This window comes from Lissotriton helveticus, chromosome 6, assembly GCF_964261635.1.
Source record: "Lissotriton helveticus chromosome 6, aLisHel1.1, whole genome shotgun sequence".
Taxonomy (NCBI): Eukaryota; Metazoa; Chordata; class Amphibia; order Caudata; family Salamandridae; genus Lissotriton; species Lissotriton helveticus.
Window position 1 is genome coordinate 1346066700 of NC_136067.1, and position 20223 is coordinate 1346086922.

The 20223-nt window shown below is 43.0% G+C and overlaps 1 protein-coding gene across 1 annotated transcript in view; it reads left to right on the forward strand.

Moving 5' to 3' along the window:
* Window positions 1-20223, forward strand: part of TRIM67 (tripartite motif containing 67) — a 380811-nt gene that overhangs the window by 317119 nt on the left and 43469 nt on the right. The window contains exon 8 of the mRNA XM_078646984.1: window positions 13864-14002. Within this exon, the coding sequence (XP_078503110.1) occupies window positions 13864-14002 (139 nt within the window). The remainder of the gene's footprint in view (window positions 1-13863; window positions 14003-20223) is intronic.

The window sequence follows — 20223 nt, forward strand, 5'->3', positions numbered from 1 at the left end:
TGATGGGGCTTGGAAGTGCTGGGAGCATCTGGGTATTCGGACTGTGGGCGACGTGATGTTGAATGGAGCATTGTCAGCTTCAACTGGTTGCAAGAGAAGTATGGTCTCCCCAACGATCACATTTTTAAGTACTTCCAAGTTTCACAAACACTTAAATCGGTTATTTTTTATATCTTGCCCGAGTCATATTGCCCTGTGCTGGGGTATTTGCTAAGAGGAGGAGATAGGATTAGTAGTATATATCAAGCCCTTATTGAAAAATCCCCTGATGATCTTGAGAAACATGAGGTCGCCTGGGCAGTTAGACTTCAAGATCCGGATACTGACCTTGATAAGGCCCTGAGTTTGGATAAGCAGGTACTTCGATCCTCAAATCTGAAGGTTCAGCATTTTAAAACACTTTTTAACCTGTATTATACACCATCTAAGCTACATGATTGGGGCATGAGGATCGACAGTAACTGCCCTAGGTGCCAGAAAGGTCCAGGAGACCTATTACATATGTTTTTTCACTGTGAGCAGCTTAGTTTGATTAAAACTGAGATAGAGACATTTTTAGAGGGGCTGCTAGGCTTAAAGATCTGCCTATCCCCGACAATAATGATCCTTGGGAGTGATAGCAAAACGGCCCTTCTGAATAAAGAAACAGAGGCTTTTATCTTTCTAGCTGTTGCCGTTTTACGTATCCTACTCTCAGCCGCTTGGAAGGATCCAAATGCCCCAACCTTCCAAATGTGGCTGACCAGGCTTCTTGGTATTCATAACATTGAATCTACTCTATATTTTTATAAGGGTAAGAAAAAAGCGTGATTTTGGAAATAAGATATGGGATCCTTTTAAAAACTGGAGGGAGGGGCAGGTTTAATTAACTGGTGACGAGTCTCTTATATGTGTATTTATTCTTATACTCTTATATTATATTCTTATATGTAAACACCTATCTAGTTATTTATTGAATGTCTGGCTTTATCTATGATGCTTTAATGCGTATTGAAAATTATTATGAGATAATGGATCTTCCTTATTAAGCTGTATATGTTTTGTACCAATGAATTTTCAATAAAAAAAAAAAAGTATTTCTCCTCAAGCATTTGAGAGTTGCTTCCAAGATGTTACTTACTAGATGGCTACAAACTCAATCACACGGAACATCGAATACGACTGGAGTTGTTGTGGGTGAAGGTTCACATAGTTCCTAATGTGGAATTCTAGCCACTTTTCCCACAATCAATCTTCCCAATCAAGGCTTCTTAATTGATAAAGATCTTATGCTCAAGCCTCAGATTAGTTTTAATGCTGGTGCCTACATCACTGCTTTGCGGGTTATATTGTCAATTATGCCTTTCCTTCCAAGCTGCTCTCAGAAAATAATATTTTACGTAATGGTGTCTTCTAGGCTTGATTACAGTAACTCACTTTTTTCGATCTCCAGAAATACCTCTCGTAATGTCCTAAAGTTCTCCTAAATGGATTAGGTCATCTCCTTCTTCGTCTTGGGAACACTGACCATTTTTTTGTTCAATATGATACTGTTCACTGTCAAGAAAACAATCATCCTTAAAGCTCTGTGATTTGTTTTCCAAGCAATACATGGCTGTAACCCATCCACCTTGGAGATCAAACCACTCAAATCCTGCCATACTTTGTATCTTAACCCCTTCAGTGCTAATGACAAGGGTAACTCGTCATGGAGTTTCCATTGATTTCAATGGAAAGTCAATGGAGGTCGATGAACACCCTTAGCAGCCAAGTGGTTAAATAGAGATGAACATCCCCAATATCAGACAAGGACTTTCATATAATTCACACCCATGCTGTAGAACAGGCTTTATTTGATCGTGTATAATCATTTCGATATCATACCACTCATATTGATGGGCTACAAATTTTCTTTTTGACCCCCTATCAGGCAAACACTGGGAAGTCCTTTGTAGCATCGGTGTGCTGCAAAAGATATGTTAAATCATTCATTAATTTTATGGGTGTACCAAAAGTATGATAACAATGCCTCCTACTTGTTGTGAATATTGTCAATGCTCGGTATATGGCAAAAGAATCAGAGTACTGAGTTGCAATATGTGTTGGTATTGCTTGCCATAGGTTGGAACTGGCTGTCATATTAAACTATTGAATATAATCTTTGGTGCATAATGAGCTCTTGGCCATCAGTCTAGACTGCTATATATCAGTGACAACTATGGGGTGCCTGAATGGTGATCCAGCCATTATCCGCTTAGCCAATATACCAAAATCACTCGTAACGGGTGAGCTGACTACAATTCACCCCTGACTATGTTTGTAGATTAAATAAACAGCCACATTGTCTACATTATAATTATTGCTGATACATTGGTTACGAATATGAAGGCCAGGAAATGATTTGAGAGTGATCACAGCCCTTTAATTCCTACACACATTTAACGTAAAATTGTTTTCCTTTTAACCCATCTCTTATGTCAATGAAAAAAGATGTGTTTTATATATATAGATAAAAAAAATCCTACACACATTAAGAATCCCTGGAGAAAGTCAGTGTTGTCGCTAATATTAAAGACTATTGTAATCGTGTTTTTTAAAATCTTGTAGATCCCACCCTAAGTTCACGGATCAGGTATGACGTTACAATGCATACTTTTACAACGCATGCCTTTACAAAGCATATTTTACATCGCAACATCCTTTACATCGCAGGATTTTACATCGCATGTCACTACAATGCATTTTTAGAAACTACCTTTACAACGCATTACATCGCATTATACATTTACAACGCATACGTTTACAACACATACCATTACATCGCATTTAAGGTAAGTGTTGGATAGTGTAGGGTTAATAATTACTATTCTACCTCCAGTGATTGCAACAGTAGGGTAAGTGTTGGATAGTGTAGGGGTAATAATTACTATTCTAACTCCAGTGATTGCAACAGTAGGGTAAGTGTTGGATAGTGTAGGGGTAATAATTACTATTCTAACTCCAGTGATTGCAACAGTAGGGTAAGTGTTGGATAGTGTAGGGGTAATAATTACTATTCTAACTCCAGTTAATGCAACAGTAGGGTAAGTGTTGGATAGTGTAAGGGTACTATGCGTTGTAATGGTATGCGTTGTAATGTCTTGCAATGTAATGCCTGCATTGTAGTGACATGCATTGTAATGGTATGTGTTGTAGTGACATGCGATGTAATGCCTACGTTGTAATGGCATGCGATGTAAAGGATGTTGCGATGTAATAACTGCGTTGTAATGGTAGTGCGATGTAAAAGTTGCGCTGTAAAGGTTGTTTCCCGTCCTGAAACAATTATTAATGGGGATTTATGCCACATTTGAGAAATATATGGAGCTGTGATTACACCCTTGCTTCCTTGTTATTATTGGATGCCTTCCTGCAAACTCTAAACAGCGATTTACTATATAGTTTTCTGCTGATTACAAACTCGCAGAATCGTGCCTGGCGGGGCTAGAAGATAAGTTTGCAAAGAGTTATTAGTGTACTGAGATCCTCAGGAGACCTCATCTGCTTATAATCAGCTGATTAAGTAAAAAACAACAAGCCAGTTAGTTTCAAATGATCTGGTCAAAGTATTAAATAGTAACGAAAGCAAAACATTTTGGAAACTTGGCAACTGAAGTAGAGATGACATTTCCATATGGATTCATACTTACATTCCTGCAAATGTAGGGTGGATATATATTTCATAGCTGAATGTTAATACTAACTCAGGGAGGAATGGAAAATACTATTCTTGAACTACGTACGTAGATGTTGAGTTAAGAATAGTAATCTGTACTTATAGAGTGCATGCATAAACTATTTTATGCCCTGGTACGATGTTAAATGAAGGATTTAATCATTAACTAAACTAAAACAGTGTAACAGGACTTGGCCAAAAAGGTCCAGCAAAGAGAATGTTTTAGATAAATGTGGGTATTAGAAAAAGCTGACACATTGCATTATTTGAGAGAGTGCACAATCCATGATTTGAAATTAATCCCCAAACTAAACACATCCTTAGTTACACTATCACAAGTATCCCATTGGATCAGTTGCTTCCTTAACCTATTGATTGTGTCAATGTACGTTCATGCAATGTTCTTCTGGTCACCTTCCCTGTATCGGAAATATGGGAGCACTTGGAAAGTTTCTCATTATTGGTAGCATACAATATATTTTACCTACATGTTGAAATGGGGAAACATCATTTACCACGAAGGCATTACCACTACTCACGTTTACCACGTGACACTTACCACGCAGGGTGCCTTCCACGCAGGGTACCTTCCACGACGTCTTTACCACGGGCTAGGGGGGAGACGTGGTATTCCTTCAAGTCGATCTGCGTGGGCATGGGGGGGCAGAGGGAGGGGGGGGCTCGGAGGGGGGCTGGGGGGGTTTCCCCCCCCCAAAAATAACAAGCAGGTTACTTTAACAAAAAAACGAACATAATTTTAAAAGAAAGAGGAAAGAGCCTCCCCCAAAGACGTGCCGTGTACGTCAAAAAAGCAGTCCTTTTTTTATTTTGGTATACGTGTTTTGACGCTTGTTTCAAAGGAGGATGGAAGTAAGGGCTCGTGGAGAAAGACGTGAAGGTAAGACGTTGCAACGCGTAGTAAAATGCTACGTTGTAAATACCAGCGTGGCAAAGCCACTTGCGAGGTAAAATTCGCGTGGTAAAGCCATGCGTGTTAACTGAAATCGTGGTATAATCATATATTCGTTGAAATGAGGATGATATGGTACCAGAAAACTGTAACCAAAATATCTTGTGACAGAAATATTGTGTCCTAAATATCGTTTACAAAAATAACATCTCAATAGAGTAAATAATGGAAAATCTACACCCAAAGGGGCAATATTTTTGTAAACCATTTGAAGGACAAAATGTTTCGGTCAGACGATATTTGTACTAATAATTCTGGCATACCAACCCAAGAATATTAGTCTCTTATTAGAGGGAAGAACTGCAGGTGCAAGGTTTTCTAATTAAATGGCCTACATTTCATAAAGTGCAAGATTAATATTAACGCTGAACCAATAATCTTTCAAGAAATCCTCTATGAGATTGCTACGCTGGAAAAGTAACTAAGAATATGTTTGTTAAACTATGTTCATTATCTTTTGGTGGGCGGTGGTCAGCATGAATTATCAGCTGAGCTACAAACAAAAGATTCAAGATATATCGTCAGAATAACATGAAAGTACCAGAAGTATAGAGCCATTTTGAAAAATCTAGTTTGGGTTCTCATTTGTATTATTATTTTAAGCATATGGCCTTGATTGACCTTGGGTACTGTTTATGTGACACGCCCAACTGAATTTCATACATATATTTCTTGATCACAGCATCTGACGAGGGCGCACTAAGAAAGAATTTGGAAGGAGACGTACTAGGGCCAGACATATACTATTTTTGTTAAAATAAAAACAGGAGACTAGAGTCGCAGAGAAAGGAAGAGATCATTACACCTCACTTCTGTCCTTTTCCTTGTAGGCTGCTGAACTGGTTAACTTTATGAAGAAGGTTTAAGCTCTTTCTCTTCCAGAAATCTTTGCCTGTCTGGCTATTTTTCAGTCCTCATGTTCTTACTTTACATGAAGGTTGACCTTTTTAGCTCTCATCTTTCTTCAAAGATTCTTTTAAAAGGGATGCACTTTTTTTCCTCTGTGGATTTTTCAGAAAAAAAAGACAGGCAGTGACTTGTGGACCACTGCGATTAACAACAGCGTCTTGCTTGGGCTGTTGGAAAGAGTATCAAATACCTCTTTTCACAGTTGATGTGTCACTTCCAATTTATGTTTACCTTTGTCTTCATAGATGTGTTTTTCTTAGATATTTAGATGTTCCGTGCAAATTGGTATTGCATTCTTGCGTGGGAAGTTAATGTTGTCTCATGTATTTCGTTGTTGGGCTGGGTGTTAAATGCTGACAATCACTTACCAGCTTTTTTCTGTTCACTCACGGAAAATATGTTTATATTGTGTCACTCTGAGGGCCATTTTCAAATTCACTTTATCTCCCATATTTGCTGGCCTCTGTAATCATGCCACTGTCAGCATCTGTCAGGACGGTGCACAGTGTGGGCAGAATATTTGATAAAAGATCTCTCCTGGCTCTAAGAAATGCCACCATAAAGAGTCTTATATCTTTGCCATCTTTGCAGTGCACTGCCTCTGTCATACCTCCTGCACAAAACGTACCTTAATATTCACTCTCTGTTATGATTTCCTGTTTTGATTACTGTAATATAATGGGATCTCCTAGAGTCTCCCAATAGTATAGATGTCCAAAGAACACAAAATTACACATTCAGCTAATCTATAGTCTGAGCTACCTAGCTCACATCCCACAGACACAGAAAATAATTGACTGAAAACGCATCATGGAAAGAACACGGGTTAAGGCTCTCTGCTTTACAGTGATTTATCGCCACAGTCTAGAATTCTTTTTTAAAGTGTCAGTAGCCACTCTGGCTCATATTTCCAACTGTTTAAAACAAATGTAAAAGATTTGGCGGCATCTCCCTTCATGTACAAGGCTCATCACTAAGGTATAACTTTCCACCTATCTGAGATTTGAAAGACACTTCATCAAGTCCTGCATGGGACTGACTGCCCACCTCTTCCTTGTGCACACACACATCCTGTTCCTCTGATCTATGCACATTACTGCTTGATTAGATGTCAAGGACCAACTAGTTTCATACACCAATCAACCGGTGTAATCATAATCAGCTTACCCCTTGACATCACAGCCATACCAGCTGAATCCTCACATAACTTGCTTAAGAGTATACATTTGTATAAATGTGTGTGCGTGTTCTTTGTTTCAGTTACGTACTCTGAAGTCTTCAGTACTGTGTTATACATATGGTTTATGTATTTAATAATAGTAAAGTCAACAAATGCAAAGGTTTTTCTTTCTTTCTGTGCTAATCTTCTTTGTCGGCTGACCAATGAGGCCATATATATCTAGGTCAGTTACATCAGTCCTTTACGAGACTTTCCCAGTGTTGATCCTTGTGCATTTTGCAGAATTTGTTCCATTCAAATGGGTCAAAAGCCAGGGCTAAAAAGATAGCCTAAAGGGGGATTTTAATTTGGGTGTTATATTCTGCTTCAGGTGAACGATAAGTATGTGATCCATTCCTCTAAACACCTTCCTGGGTTCACTCTGAACCATGGAGAGGATTTTCACTTTTAGCAAGCATCTCTGTTAGTTTACTTAAAACAATGTGCGTAAAAAAAACATGATTTATCATCAGTCAAGCGGTTTGATTTTCAGATTCTTGGAGTAATGGTTTCCAGCAGCAAAGTTGTATCACCAACATTATGTGAATGCCTTGCCTTCAAGATGGTACACCATGTTTGATGGTTCTGGAGAATGTGTTTCATCAAAGCGAGTTATGATTTTGGTCTTTTGACTTTTGTAGTTGATTTATTACTTCTTCAGTTTACTTTTTTTGTAAACAAATTTTATTGTATTTTCATAGAAAGTATACATCTGATGATGGGACTCGATGCTGTGCCATCATACATAGTGAATGTAGAGTGCCTCAGTTCTCATGCATTTGGATTGAAAGAATATAAAAATAGATATGATACTACGATGTTGAGTTACGACAGCCCGTCTTCTCACAAACTATGCCACTCCCTGTCACCCCCTGTCTCTCATCAGCATTCCATTCCAACATAGTAACACTCCCCCCACCCCTTTGGTCATGCCATGGTCTGCTTCAATTTCCGTGTGTCGTGTGTGTCCCAGCAGCTTGACGGGAGTTGGTCCATGCTATCCCATGTGCCATCTGAAGCTCCTGTGGAGTCTCATCTCTCTATGCCTCCTGTATACGATCCCCATGAGGAAATCCAACCCGTAATGTGGGTGTTATCGCTAGAGGGTACTTGGCACCTCAGCTGGTGAAGAGGGGTCGTGGTTCTGCAACCCTTCCACTAATGTTTCCCAAGCCCTGGGTACTTCAAGTGAGCCATGGTGTCACGGAGCCTCACTACACTCTCATATGCAGCCCATCTTACCAATTCCCTTTTCCAAACCATCACCACGGGCCCCCTCAGGTCCTTTCAGTTTCTGGCTATTTCTCTGTTTGCAATGATAAAAGCCAAATTGTGAAACTTGCTTGTGGCCTTAGTTTTTGCAGTGTGCCGTACCCAGCTCAAAAGTTCACAGGACCTCCCTCTCTGTAACTTCAGCTGGGACTTCAGTATTATTCTCCCTGTAATCTGCTAACCGTGGGCCATAAAACGTGTAAAATTTCAGCTCCCATTTTCCTGCATCTCTCTGGCACTTGACTCCCTCCACTGCAAAGAATCAGTGCAACACCCAGGATCCAGGCTTTCCTTCAGGCGGCTGGTCAGTGCTCCTCTGGGGGACAACAGAGGCTCGCCCTGTTGAAATGAGTACTCTCTGCGACCGCTTGGATATAGGGGCCATGCTAGCACTCACGTTCAAAGCAGGTTCAGGGGGAAGGACACCTCTCAACGCAGGAAGCCAAAGTTGCTCCGCAGGGCAAGCTTCATCCTTGCTGCTGTACATCCCAGTGCATGTGGGGTGCCACTAATCCCCACTGCCTGTCGCATACTGCCGGTAGTCAAGGCCCCCCAGCTGTGCCTGGCCGCAGGCCTGCAATGGCATGTAGTAGGACGCAGCGTCGCTCCCCCGCATCCAGGGGAGTTCTCGCCAGGCAAGGAGGCAGACATGCAAGGCAAGGCTCCAGTATGGCTTCCCAGGCAGGCACCGCAGTCTGGTGTCCTTATTTTCCCAACTTCTCCTTCGTCGTGAACCCACCTCCTCACCGCCGGAGTCCTGAGCAGCCGAGGATCCCTGCAGCCCCTGGAGGGCTATCTCTGGTCCTGACAGGCAAAGTGCCAGTCCCTTGCATCCTGGGGGCAACTCCGCCCACTAATAACCTTCAGATGGTACGCTGCAGCTCGGGTCCGGAGCTCTAAGCGGCCTTCAGTGTTTCGTGGCTGCCATTTTGTCAGCGCCACCTCGCTGAATCTGTGAGAGGTTGGGAAATTTCTCCCCCCACCATCATAGTCTGCTCCAAACAAGTTGGAGTGTGCAGCAGCATCTGGGGGACTCTGTGGTAGGTTTGGGGGCCCCCTTGTTTTAGGATGGTGGCAGGATTTTGTTGAGTGGCAGATCATCGGGCGGGAGCTCAGGAATCTGAGACTCACAGCATTGGCGTTCAACCATGCAAAAGCACTACCCATGATTGTGTTTCTGCAACTTACTTTTGGTTGCCGATTCTGTGCATTTGTTTTTTCTCTCTGCTCCAGTTTTTGTCTGGGGTGTCCTTCCTTGACTATGTGGCTAAACCATTCTCTTGTAAGAAGATTTTCCTATAAAGCTCAATGCCACTCCTCTCTGTAAGTCTTGCCAACATTTATGTTGATGTTTGCTGTGTTTCTTTGGCACTATTCACCATTAGCACCAGGAATGATTTATTTAACAAGAACTACTTTCTCCCATTTCCTCTTTTAAAATGTAAAATACTTTCTTTTAAATAGTACGTTTTCTAACTATGCTTGCCTTTGCTCTTTCTCTAACTGTACGTTTTATCGTAGATTTCTTTTCTCTGCACTCTCTATCATTCCGACAGATGCCTGATGCTATTTCTTTCTTTTAAGTGTTCTTGTTAAAATACCATTAAGTCATGGGATTGTTTTGTATTAATGGTGGATCTATTTGAAACTAACAAAGCAAGTCTGCATTTCACTCATTGATTAAAATAAGCTTTAAATGTATGTCATTTTTCTGTAGAGGGACTGACCGATCTAGGTCTTCTTCTGTAAAGGGTCTTGACCATCTTAGGCGAGTTCCCTTTGTAATGAAGAGGGTTATCAGTTCTGTGAGTCTGTGCTCCCTCAGACAGGAATAGCATTTTGATGAATTTGCAGTTTTAGAGGTATAGGATGGAACTAAACCATCCATGTTTTGCTGCAATGGCACTGGGTTCTGGTTTAGGGAAGCAGATGCAGATGACATTGCTTGACAAGATAAATGACCTCTTGAACTTGGTTTGGTAGTGTAGACTAACATTGTAGAATAAGTAAGTGGTAGTTTTAATGAGTGTCTTCCTGCTAGAGTAGGTTATCTGCAAAACTGATTGAGCAATTCTAAGGATGCTGAACGTGGAAAGAAGAACAGGTAGGGGATATCATAATGTTGTCTCTGCAGTTATTCCTCTATCAACCAACAAGGTTTGGGAGGCATTTCTAGGGAACTTCTAACAGCTGGTAAGGGATGTATTCGTTAAGATGGTAGTGGTGTAAATTTTTCCTGGGTCATGCTCCTCCGTGGCACTACACTCGTGCCTTTCCCCTAGCCCCCTTATAGCTTAGGACAGCAAAAAAGAGTGTTGCAGGTGCCATGCATGTCACAGAACTTTCAGGGGCACTCAAAAAACTGATACATGCCCCATTTCTACACCTGTGCAGAAGTCCAGAAGGCGATCTGATGTGATCCTTTGAAAGTTTGAATGGAAGAGTTTAGTAATTATCAGTAGGACCTGACTGTATCTTAAGTTCCTCTACTATCACTGCCATCACCATGCAGAACAGTAAACCTGTTGGGAGATAAGATCATTTGAGCTACTTGTCAATTTGTACAGTTGTGAAGCACTCCTCTCATTTGCCCTTTAAAAGTCTTTCTGATTGAACTGGAGGCTGACTTGCCACGTGCATTTGATGTAACACACTTTTGTAGGTGAATATTGTACTACAACGCTGAGAATTCTGTACCTTCTTCGTAATATGAATCGCAGCTTGGCTTTTTCTTTTTCTTTTTTTTACTTTTTATTTATCTTCATTCTGATAATACAATTAAACAATTTTGGAGCATAAACATGCAGCATAGCCCAGCACATCATTGTCAGAAACATTTTGAAGTATTACAAAATTACCAATATACATTTGTATAACACCTGGGACCCAACTTCTTTTATTTTGTCCTGGGTCATGAGATCTCCTCTGAGTCTGAGTCACTGTCTTCTCGGTCCGATGGTGAATCACAAATCTCACCTCTGTACGTATTCCACGCTCCCCATATTTTTTTCCACTTTTTAGGGCAACCTCTGCTACTGAACACCGCCCTCTCCGCTATCATGGCTGCATCCACACCTACTCCCCATGCTGCTAGGGTAGGCACCTCCACTCCTCCCCATTTTTGTGCAATATTCCTCTTGGCAACCATCATGCCCAATGTTACCCAACTTTGCCCAGAGCGTGTATGGTTGTTAGGCTCCCATATATTTAATAAGCATTGCCTGGGCTCAGGTAGCAGCGAGATCCCCTCCACCTGTGAGATCATTCTTAGCACTTGTGTCCAGTATTGCGCTATTCTGGGACAGTCCCATATGGTATGATAAAAGTTCTCTTCTTCTCCGCAGCCTCTCAGGCAGTAGGGATGCTCCACCCTTCCTTTCTTATGTAGGGTGTGTCTAGTGTAATAGGAGCGGTGTAAAATGCGTAACTGCACCAACCTACGTCGTGAGGATATACCCACCTCTCTTGGAGATGCTAATGCTTCCTGCCATTCTGAATTGTCATTTCACCGAGATCGTGGGCCCATTTACCCCTCAGAGGTCCCGTCGGGTCAGGCAGGTTGTTTACAAGTTTGCGGTAGGTTAGAGAGGTTGCCTTCTTTGGCATGTAATCAGTCAACAATGTATCCTTAATAGGGGATGCCTCTGGGACGTCTGAACCAATCGGCAGTGCCGCCATCAGAGCGTGCCATATTTGTGTGTACCTGAACTGTTCCGAGGGGGCCAATTCGTATTGCCGCTGTAAGCTTTCAAAGGAAACCACTTCCCCCTTTTGCTACATATCTCCGACCGTTGATATTCCAATGTCGTCCCAACGGTCAAATCCCTTACTGTGTCTGAGTTTTCCTAGCCGTTTCGTACCCCACAGTGGAGTGAGCTGGGTTATTACCCCCCAGCTTGGCTTTTTCTTGTTTTACATTTATGACCACATTTGAGAGTAATGAAGTAATGTTCTGCACCAGCCGCGGCCCGTGGAGGGAGTTACGGTGGGGCAGGGAGGCGGGGAGGGGCAAAATGCGATGCAGTGCACACTACGAAATTCGTTTTATGAATTAAATTGTTTACTTACCTGCAATTATCCATATGCCGTTTTTTTGCTCCCTCCACCCTGCCCCTCCCCACCTCCCTGCCCCACCGTAACTCCCTCCAAGGGCCGCGGCTGTTCTGCACCCATTTTAGAAGTAAATAGAGTCAAGTGCTGTATTGCTTAGGATGAGTATGCATCATGGAATATAGTGGTGTCTTTGCTTTCTTAAGCATTTTTTGCTATTCCTACTCCTTTAGCCTCTTCCCTGCTGCCCAACACTTAATAGTAATAATAAGATATAATACATGATATTTTGTGATCCCTGTATAAATGCACGTCTTGAATTTCTTTATAATCGGCGACTGGTGAGGCACCTAGTCACAGATTATAAAGAAAAGACATCAGAACTCGACTATTATATGTTATTACAGTCAACTTCTGACGTCACAATGCCTGCTGCCAGCAGCCCACATGAAAGGCAAGTTAGGTCAAACAGCATAATTGAAGCAGCTGTTTAAAGCATCGAAAGCAGAACATCGCTTTTCTTTCTCCTGCTCTATTTTAATAGCTTACAGTGACAGGCAGAGATAAAATGTTTATTTTTTACACTCATTATATAGAGAAAATAATCTTTCTGCATGTTTCTACACATTCCGAGCTTCTAATGCTTTTTTTTTGCAAAGTACACTGAAATATTGAACTAGTTCAAATATCGATTTAAAACAAATATCTAACAGGTTTTTGATGTTTGATTTTGCACTAAAGGTTTTATTTTTATTCTTCATGTTTGCAGATATGCTCACTCTTTCATAAGAAAGAGTTATACACCAAGGTTTTAAGTGATTTGTGGGAACGGGGATTGTGTGACCATGTATTATATGGGATAAAGCCCCTCCTGGAATTCATAAGGATATTGCAAGTCACCTCGGAGTTCCATATCCTTATAAAGCATCTCAGACGAAGGTTATGGAACTTCTCTGTGACTTGCAATATCCTTAGAAAGTACAGCAGGGGTTACTTTATCCCCTATATCTTTATTATATAGTATTTATTATCATGGACTGGCAGCTGTAACATTCTGTAGATGAAGCAATAAGTATCATTACCATCGTAATTAATAATATCGATGTCAAATGATGAAAAACTGAGCCGCTCTGTGATAATCTGTGACTTCCAAGTTACGCACAGATTTCAGGAACACATGTGCAAGCTCTTGTGCAACGTGGCTGGTTATCCAATGCTCCACTTCAGATGTGAAAGTGAAAAATGCTGTGGTAGAATGGGCTGAATTATTTTAACTTGTGTTGAACTCAGTTATCTGATACTACTTTAGTAAGATAATAAGTGTTTTGACAAAATGTCAGACACAGGTCCTTGTATTAAATAACTGGACATCTGTGCAGGGCCGGACTGGAAACCAAAACCGGCCCTGGCAAAGTGCTCGTCCCCCCCCACCCTGGGAGGGGGGGGGGTGGAGGGGTGGTGGAGGTGCCACTGAGCTATACTGCAAAAACGGCCCTGTAACAAAAACGGCCCCCAGGGGCCCAAAAACGGCCCCCACCTGTGTGGCACACTGGGGGATTGCCCGGTGCCCACTATGGCCAGTCCGGCCCTGCATCTGTGTGAAAGAATAAGGTAGTAAGTAATGTTATTTATATATGGTGTGCCACCTCTTGGCTCCTCTATGATACCAACACAACATGTCTGGCTTCTTAATGCTTCATCTTCCTACAACCTGTCAGCCAGCTTTACTGATATTGCTTTATTTTGTAGGAAGTGTATGTTGGAAAGGAGACGCTGTGCACCATTGACGGACTCCATTTTAACAGCACATACAATGCACGAGTCAAAGCTTACAATTCGTCTGGAGTGGGGCCTTACAGCAAGACTGTCGTTCTACAGACTTCAGATGGTGAGTGCTGCCATCAAATAACACTGCAACCTAGCTTGGAGGGTGTCATGTGAGCAAGCCTAGGATAGGTGCCGAGGCATCTCCGAGTTTTGTGGATCCCTTGCTCATAACAGAAACAATACCACTGTTTTCTTTGTGTTATTCAGTTACTTAATTGTCTCTATTTTGGTATGAAGGGAATTTCGGCTCAGAGAGAGTTTTGGAAAGACGAACATTAGCATTTGATGATAATAAATGTTTTATTTGGCACAGAAATACCATAAAAACATACATTAGGACAATAAATACAGAATTTGTTAATTTCTCCTCATGTGATTTGTTACCTTTACCTCAAATTGTAAAGCGCTCTGATATCCTTCGGGATCAAGTTCGCGCTATATATAACTTTATAAAAAATATATATATACATATATAAAAAACAGACAAAACATCCAATACAAAAACAGATAAATAAAACATCCAATAAAAACTGGCAATACAAGAGCAGAGTTACATTAGTTAAAAAACAGTGAGCTGATCTCAAGCACAAAGCACATTTTAAAAACTTGCCCACACAGAAAATTTCAACTAGAACAGCACTGGTACATACAAACAAGCGTAGGCAAAGGTTGAGGGGCAGAGCACTGCAGTTGAACTAATATGTAAAACAAAATAAAGAGTAAAAAAATGCTATGACCCAGTCAGCGTTGACTGCATCATTGTGGGTTTTTATTTTTAGTTTCAGCCATGCTGCACCGCAGTTATACAACGTTGTCAAAAAAGCACATTGACAAAGTCAATTGAGTCAGTGGCGTAGGAAGGGGGTGTGGTGGGTGCGGGCCGCCCCTGGTGTCATCACTGAGGGGGGTGTCAAAATGGCAAAAATATGTGTTTTAACCACATATTTTTGCCTTTTTGTCAAGCAGGGGGTGAAAAGAAATTTTCCGCACCAGGTACCACCTGTCCTTGCTACACCACTGAATTGTGATCCCATAGGCAAGACCTAATTGCATTGCCAATGATTGTTACTTTACATGGTGTGGTAAAACATATATCCAGAAGGCAGTAAATAGGAGTGACAAGGAAGCCAACAAATGGAAAACAATAGGTGGCTACAAGCCCCTTGTTGTTTACAATATCTCTCACAAGTGGGAGCGCTGTTGCAGGCGAGACCTAAAAATGATATGAGACAGAGCTGTCGGGTGGACTTTTGTCCCAAGTGACACATTTCAGTAGTCTTGCTTTTTAGCCACCCTGCCCCGTATCCCGCTTTTCATTCACCCGGTCATGTTGACTTTAGCTTCTCCCTCCCCTCCTCCTGCTGTATAAGTTGTAAATTTCCCACTCCCCTCGTGTTGTCCATGTTTCCCTACTCCTAGCCCGCCTGTGTCCTGCTTTTAAGTCACCGCATCTGCTTTCCATTCACTGGGTGTCCACATTGTGTTGTCTTAGCTCCCCTCCCTCTGACCACCTTCTAACTCCTGGGCAGCTTGTGAATGAAGGTGACATCACGGCGCACACTCTCTGGTGCTTTACCATGCAACACGTCCGTGCCTCAGGCAAGCTGAACAATGGAGGTGACATCATGGTGCGCACTCCCCGCTGCTTTACCGTGAAGCGCATCTGTGCTTGAGGCAAGTCGACCGCTGAATGGCTGTATTTGTTTTGAGTAAGCCTCGGCACTCCACTGCACTCAAAACTAAAACACATACGTAAAAGACTTTTGTAGAAATTGCGACATGCCGCACTTTTGCTTTAAACATCTAAAGTGTGGAGTGCTGCCACTGCTACAAAAGTCAGTAAATAAAAAAACAAAGGTGGGCAGACGCCACATTTCTTTTCCATTTTCTTAGTTTTATAGCAATGGCGGCATGCCACGCTTTAGCTTTAAACATCTAAAGGTAAAGCACAGCCTGCCGCTATTGCTACAATAGTAAATAAACAGAAAACATATACGGCGGCTGCACAACTTTATTTTTCTATTTATAGACTTTTGTGGCAATGGCGGCACACCACGCTTTAGCTTTAAACATCTAAAGCTAAAGCACAGCGTGCCACCATTGCTACAATAGTCAATAAATAAAAAAACAAGGGCAGGCGGACACTGCATTTCTTTTCCATTTGCAAAGCCAATAGCTCTGCATTTAACTGATGCGAGACCTATTGCCCAGTTATGTGGTGGAGGATGACATAGACAAATGGTTTGCAGCCTATGAAGTGGCTCTAAGAGTGCAAAAGGTCCCAGAGGAGTTCTTGGGTGGTAGTTTATGGATGTACATGCCGATGGTGGGGAGCGACACACTCTTTGCACTAGAGGAAGAGGACCACACATACTACATTCCTATGAAGGCCATCCTAGTCAGTAAGTTTGTACTGACTCTTGAGAGGAATAGGGTCAGATTCAGGACAGCCACAACATCTCATTACAGACATGGGTGAATTTATTGGATCGTGCCAGCAAGGCACAGAAGTACTGGGTGAGAGGCAGCAAAGTTGATGATTATTCGGGACTGTATAACTTAATTTTAAAGGAACACATTCTTTATATTTGTTTTCCAGAACTGCACCAACACCTAGTTGATAGCAAGCTTAACCTGATGCGTGCGGGCGGAATTCCGCCCGCACGCTGAGAATTTGTAAAGTGCATGTTACATGACGAGCTGGGCTCGTCATGAGCGTGCGAGGAGGCTACCTCATGACGAGCCCAGCTCGTCATCAGCGTCGAAGGGGTTAATGACCTCAGGAAGCTTGCTGAGGAGGCAGACATCTGGGTCATCACCAGAATGTCCATCCAAAAAGGCATCTGGGGGGGTGTTGGGGTTCTCACCAGAAGAAGGAGGAGTGAGAATAAAAGTGAGAGTTCTCTAAAAGCCCCCAAAACAACTCATAGGGGAAAGGTTTTGGTTCTCATTCCCAATCTGGCCACCAGAAGAAAACCTACCCTGACAAGAGTCAGCAGCCCAAGTCCCTCGAGTGCTATGAGTGATACGAGTATGGACACTACAAGGGGGATACCAAGTGTACAAAAAGAGCACAACCTCCCATTGGAAGAGAGAATCCAGGGTGGCTAGTGTAGTGCTGGGGAAAAAGTTTGCACCTGTTAAAGGGGGAAGTTAGTGAGGTTACCGCCGTGTCCCTGGGTGACAGTGAGATGGTTCCCAAGATCCATGTGTCTTTAAATACTATAGCTAGGGGTGTCGACCTCAAATCTGGGTAGCCGGGTTTGAGTCTCGGCAACGATGTTCAACATCCTGTGATTCTGGTAAAATCACTTGACCTCCCCGTGCCCTAACAAAAAAAATGAATATGTCCTTGTGTAACGCAACTTGTGCTCATTTGAAGTGTTCTCATACCTGATACCTTCAGGTCAAGCTTGCACTATATAAAACGCAGAAAACAAAATATAGGCAAAGGGTCACCATCAATAGGAAGGTGTTGAGGCTCTGAGGGATACAGGTGCCAGTATGATTATGGTAATGAGTTAGCTGGTGTCCCCAGAGCAGGTGATTCCCAGTGCATGTAATCAAGTTGTGGTGGCTAACAACAGATATGATTCATAAAAGGGGGTGGTGATGGACAGAGCATCTGAATTAAGCAGAACACTCCTACCCAGTCAAAAGATCAGGGCTTTATCCATCACCGTTTTTTAGCTCACTGCACCATCCCAGTTCAGAACCTGGCTACATGCAAATTAGTCTGTCCCTGGCCCAGTGCATCATGGGAACAGGGCAGACCAAACTACCAAGCCAATTCTTTACTGGAAAGGAAACAAGCTTCCGGGGACCGGTTTCTGGCATTGCAGCCGTCTTCGGCCCGGCTTGCTTGAATCCTGATGGTGCAGTGAGCAAGGGACTCATGTCTGAGCATACCCTTCCACACTTGTAGTGGCCAAAACGATTCATAAAAGGGGGTGGTGATGGACAGAAAGAGCATCTGAATTAAGCAGAACACTCCTACCCAGTCAAAAGATCAGGGCTTTATCCATCACCGTTTTTTAGCGTTTTTTGTAGTCTGGTCTGCCCTGTTCCCATGATGCACTGGGCCAGGGACAGACTAATTTGCATACAGCCAGGTTCTGAAACTGGGATGGTGCAATGAGCTAAAAAACGGTGTTGGATCTAGCCCTGATCTCTTGACTGGGTGAGAGTATTCTGCTTAATTCAGAGACTCTGTCCATCACCACCCCTTGTTGTAAATAATTTTGTCCACCCTAAGCGTGGAAGGGTATACTCAGATGTGAGTCCCTTGCTCATTGCACCATCAGGATTCAAGCAAGCCGGGCCGAAGACGGCTGAAATGCCAGAAACCGGTCCCCGGAAGCTTGTTTCCTTCCTAGTGTAAGAATTGGCTTTTGTAGTCTGGTCTGCCCTGTTCCCATGATGCACTGGGCCAGGGACAGACTAATTTGCATACAGCCAGGTTCTGAAACTGGGATGGTGCAATGAGCTAAAAAACGGTGTTGGATCAAGCCCTGATCTCTTGACTGGGTGAGAGTATTCTGCTTAATTCAGAGACTCTGTCCATCACCACCCCTTGTTGTAAATAATTTTGTCCACCCTAAGCGTGGAAGGGTATACTCAGATGTGAGTCCCTTGCTCATTGCACCATCAGGATTCAAGCAAGCCGGGCCGAAGACGGCTGAAATGCCAGAAACCGGTCCCCGGAAGCTTGTTTCCTTCCCAGTGTAAGAATTGGATTTTGTAGTCTGGTCTGCCCTGTTCCCATGATGCACTGGGCCAGGGACAGACTAATTTGCATACAGCCAGGTTCTGAAACTGGGATGGTGCAATGAGCTAAAAAACGGTGTTGGATCTAGCCCTGATCTCTTGACTGGGTGAGAGTATTCTGCTTAATTCAGAGACTCTGTCCATCACCACCCCTTGTTGTAAATAACAACAGATATGGTCACTATTCAGTGGCACTTGCTCCATATGAGTGGGGGGAGTTATAAGTCTTCTGAAGGTTGCTGTGAGCTTTGCCATTTCTGTGGACTGTTTGCTTGGTAATGACCTTGAGCACACTGTCTGGAAAGTAGTGGAGCTTAAGGCTCATGTGGAGATGTTGGAGTTACAAAATAGATCAGCCCAACGGCAAAGTCCATGGCTGACCAGGAGAGGAGTCTAAAAGGGCTAGAGCCTGGACCAATGGCACAATCCGCTGCTAAAAAGGGGAAAGACAGAGGGCTTGGAAAACCAACCCCTGGTTGTCTTCCCAGTGAAGTGGATGGGGCATCTGTGGTGGCCACCCCGGAGTCCACTGAGGATGACGTTGCTTCCATTGATGACCTGACTACATTTACTGGATGGCATGTAGAAGGAAAACCCACCAAGGAGGAGTTCTGTATGGCACAAAAGGAGTGTCCAACCCTTGAAGGCATGAGACAACAGGCTGAAGCTCAAGCAGCAGGTGATGTCTCTGGGATTTATCACATTTACTAGGAGGGCAACCTCTTTTACAGTGAGCCTTGAGCTACTGTGCGTGGGACAACAAGGGCTCTAGTGCCCCCCCAGTGCAAAAGAGCCTTCTTACTGGTGCTGGTTCATGAGAGTCCACTGGTAGGACACCTGGGCCAAGACTAGACCTTTTCAAGGCTTGTTCCAGACTTTTATTTGCCTAGAATCAATAATTCATCAGATGCATTCTGTAGAACTTGTGTGACCTGCCAGACCAACGGAAAGACAGAGCAGAGGCTGAAAGCCCTCCTTAATCCCTTACCTGTCATTTGCACACGCTTTGAGCAAGTGGGTTTTGACATTGTTGGGTCTATGGATCCCCAGACTGCATCAGGCAACTGGTTTATCCTGGTTCCGGTGGATCATGCCACTAGGTACCCAGAGGCAATCCCTCTGGGGACCATGACTGCACCTGCAGTGGCAAAGACCCTGATGGGGATTTTTACTCACTTGGGTTTCCCCAAGGAAGTTGTGTCTGACAGGGGTACACACTTCATGGCTGCTTACATGCAGTCAAATGGAAGGAGTGTGGGGTCACCTACAAGTTCTCCACTCCTTACTATCCACATACAAATAGGCTTCTTGAGAGAATCAACAAGACCCCAAAGGGCATACCTGCTGTTTGCCTACAGGGAGATACCACTGAAGGCAGTTGGCTTCAGTCCATGTGAGCCTCTGTATGGACACCCAGGTAGAGGTCCTCCGAGATTGGTGAAGGATGGATAGGAGCAAGCTTATAGGAAGATTCCCTAGGATGTAGCAAGCTACATGCTGGCCTTCAGAAGCCAA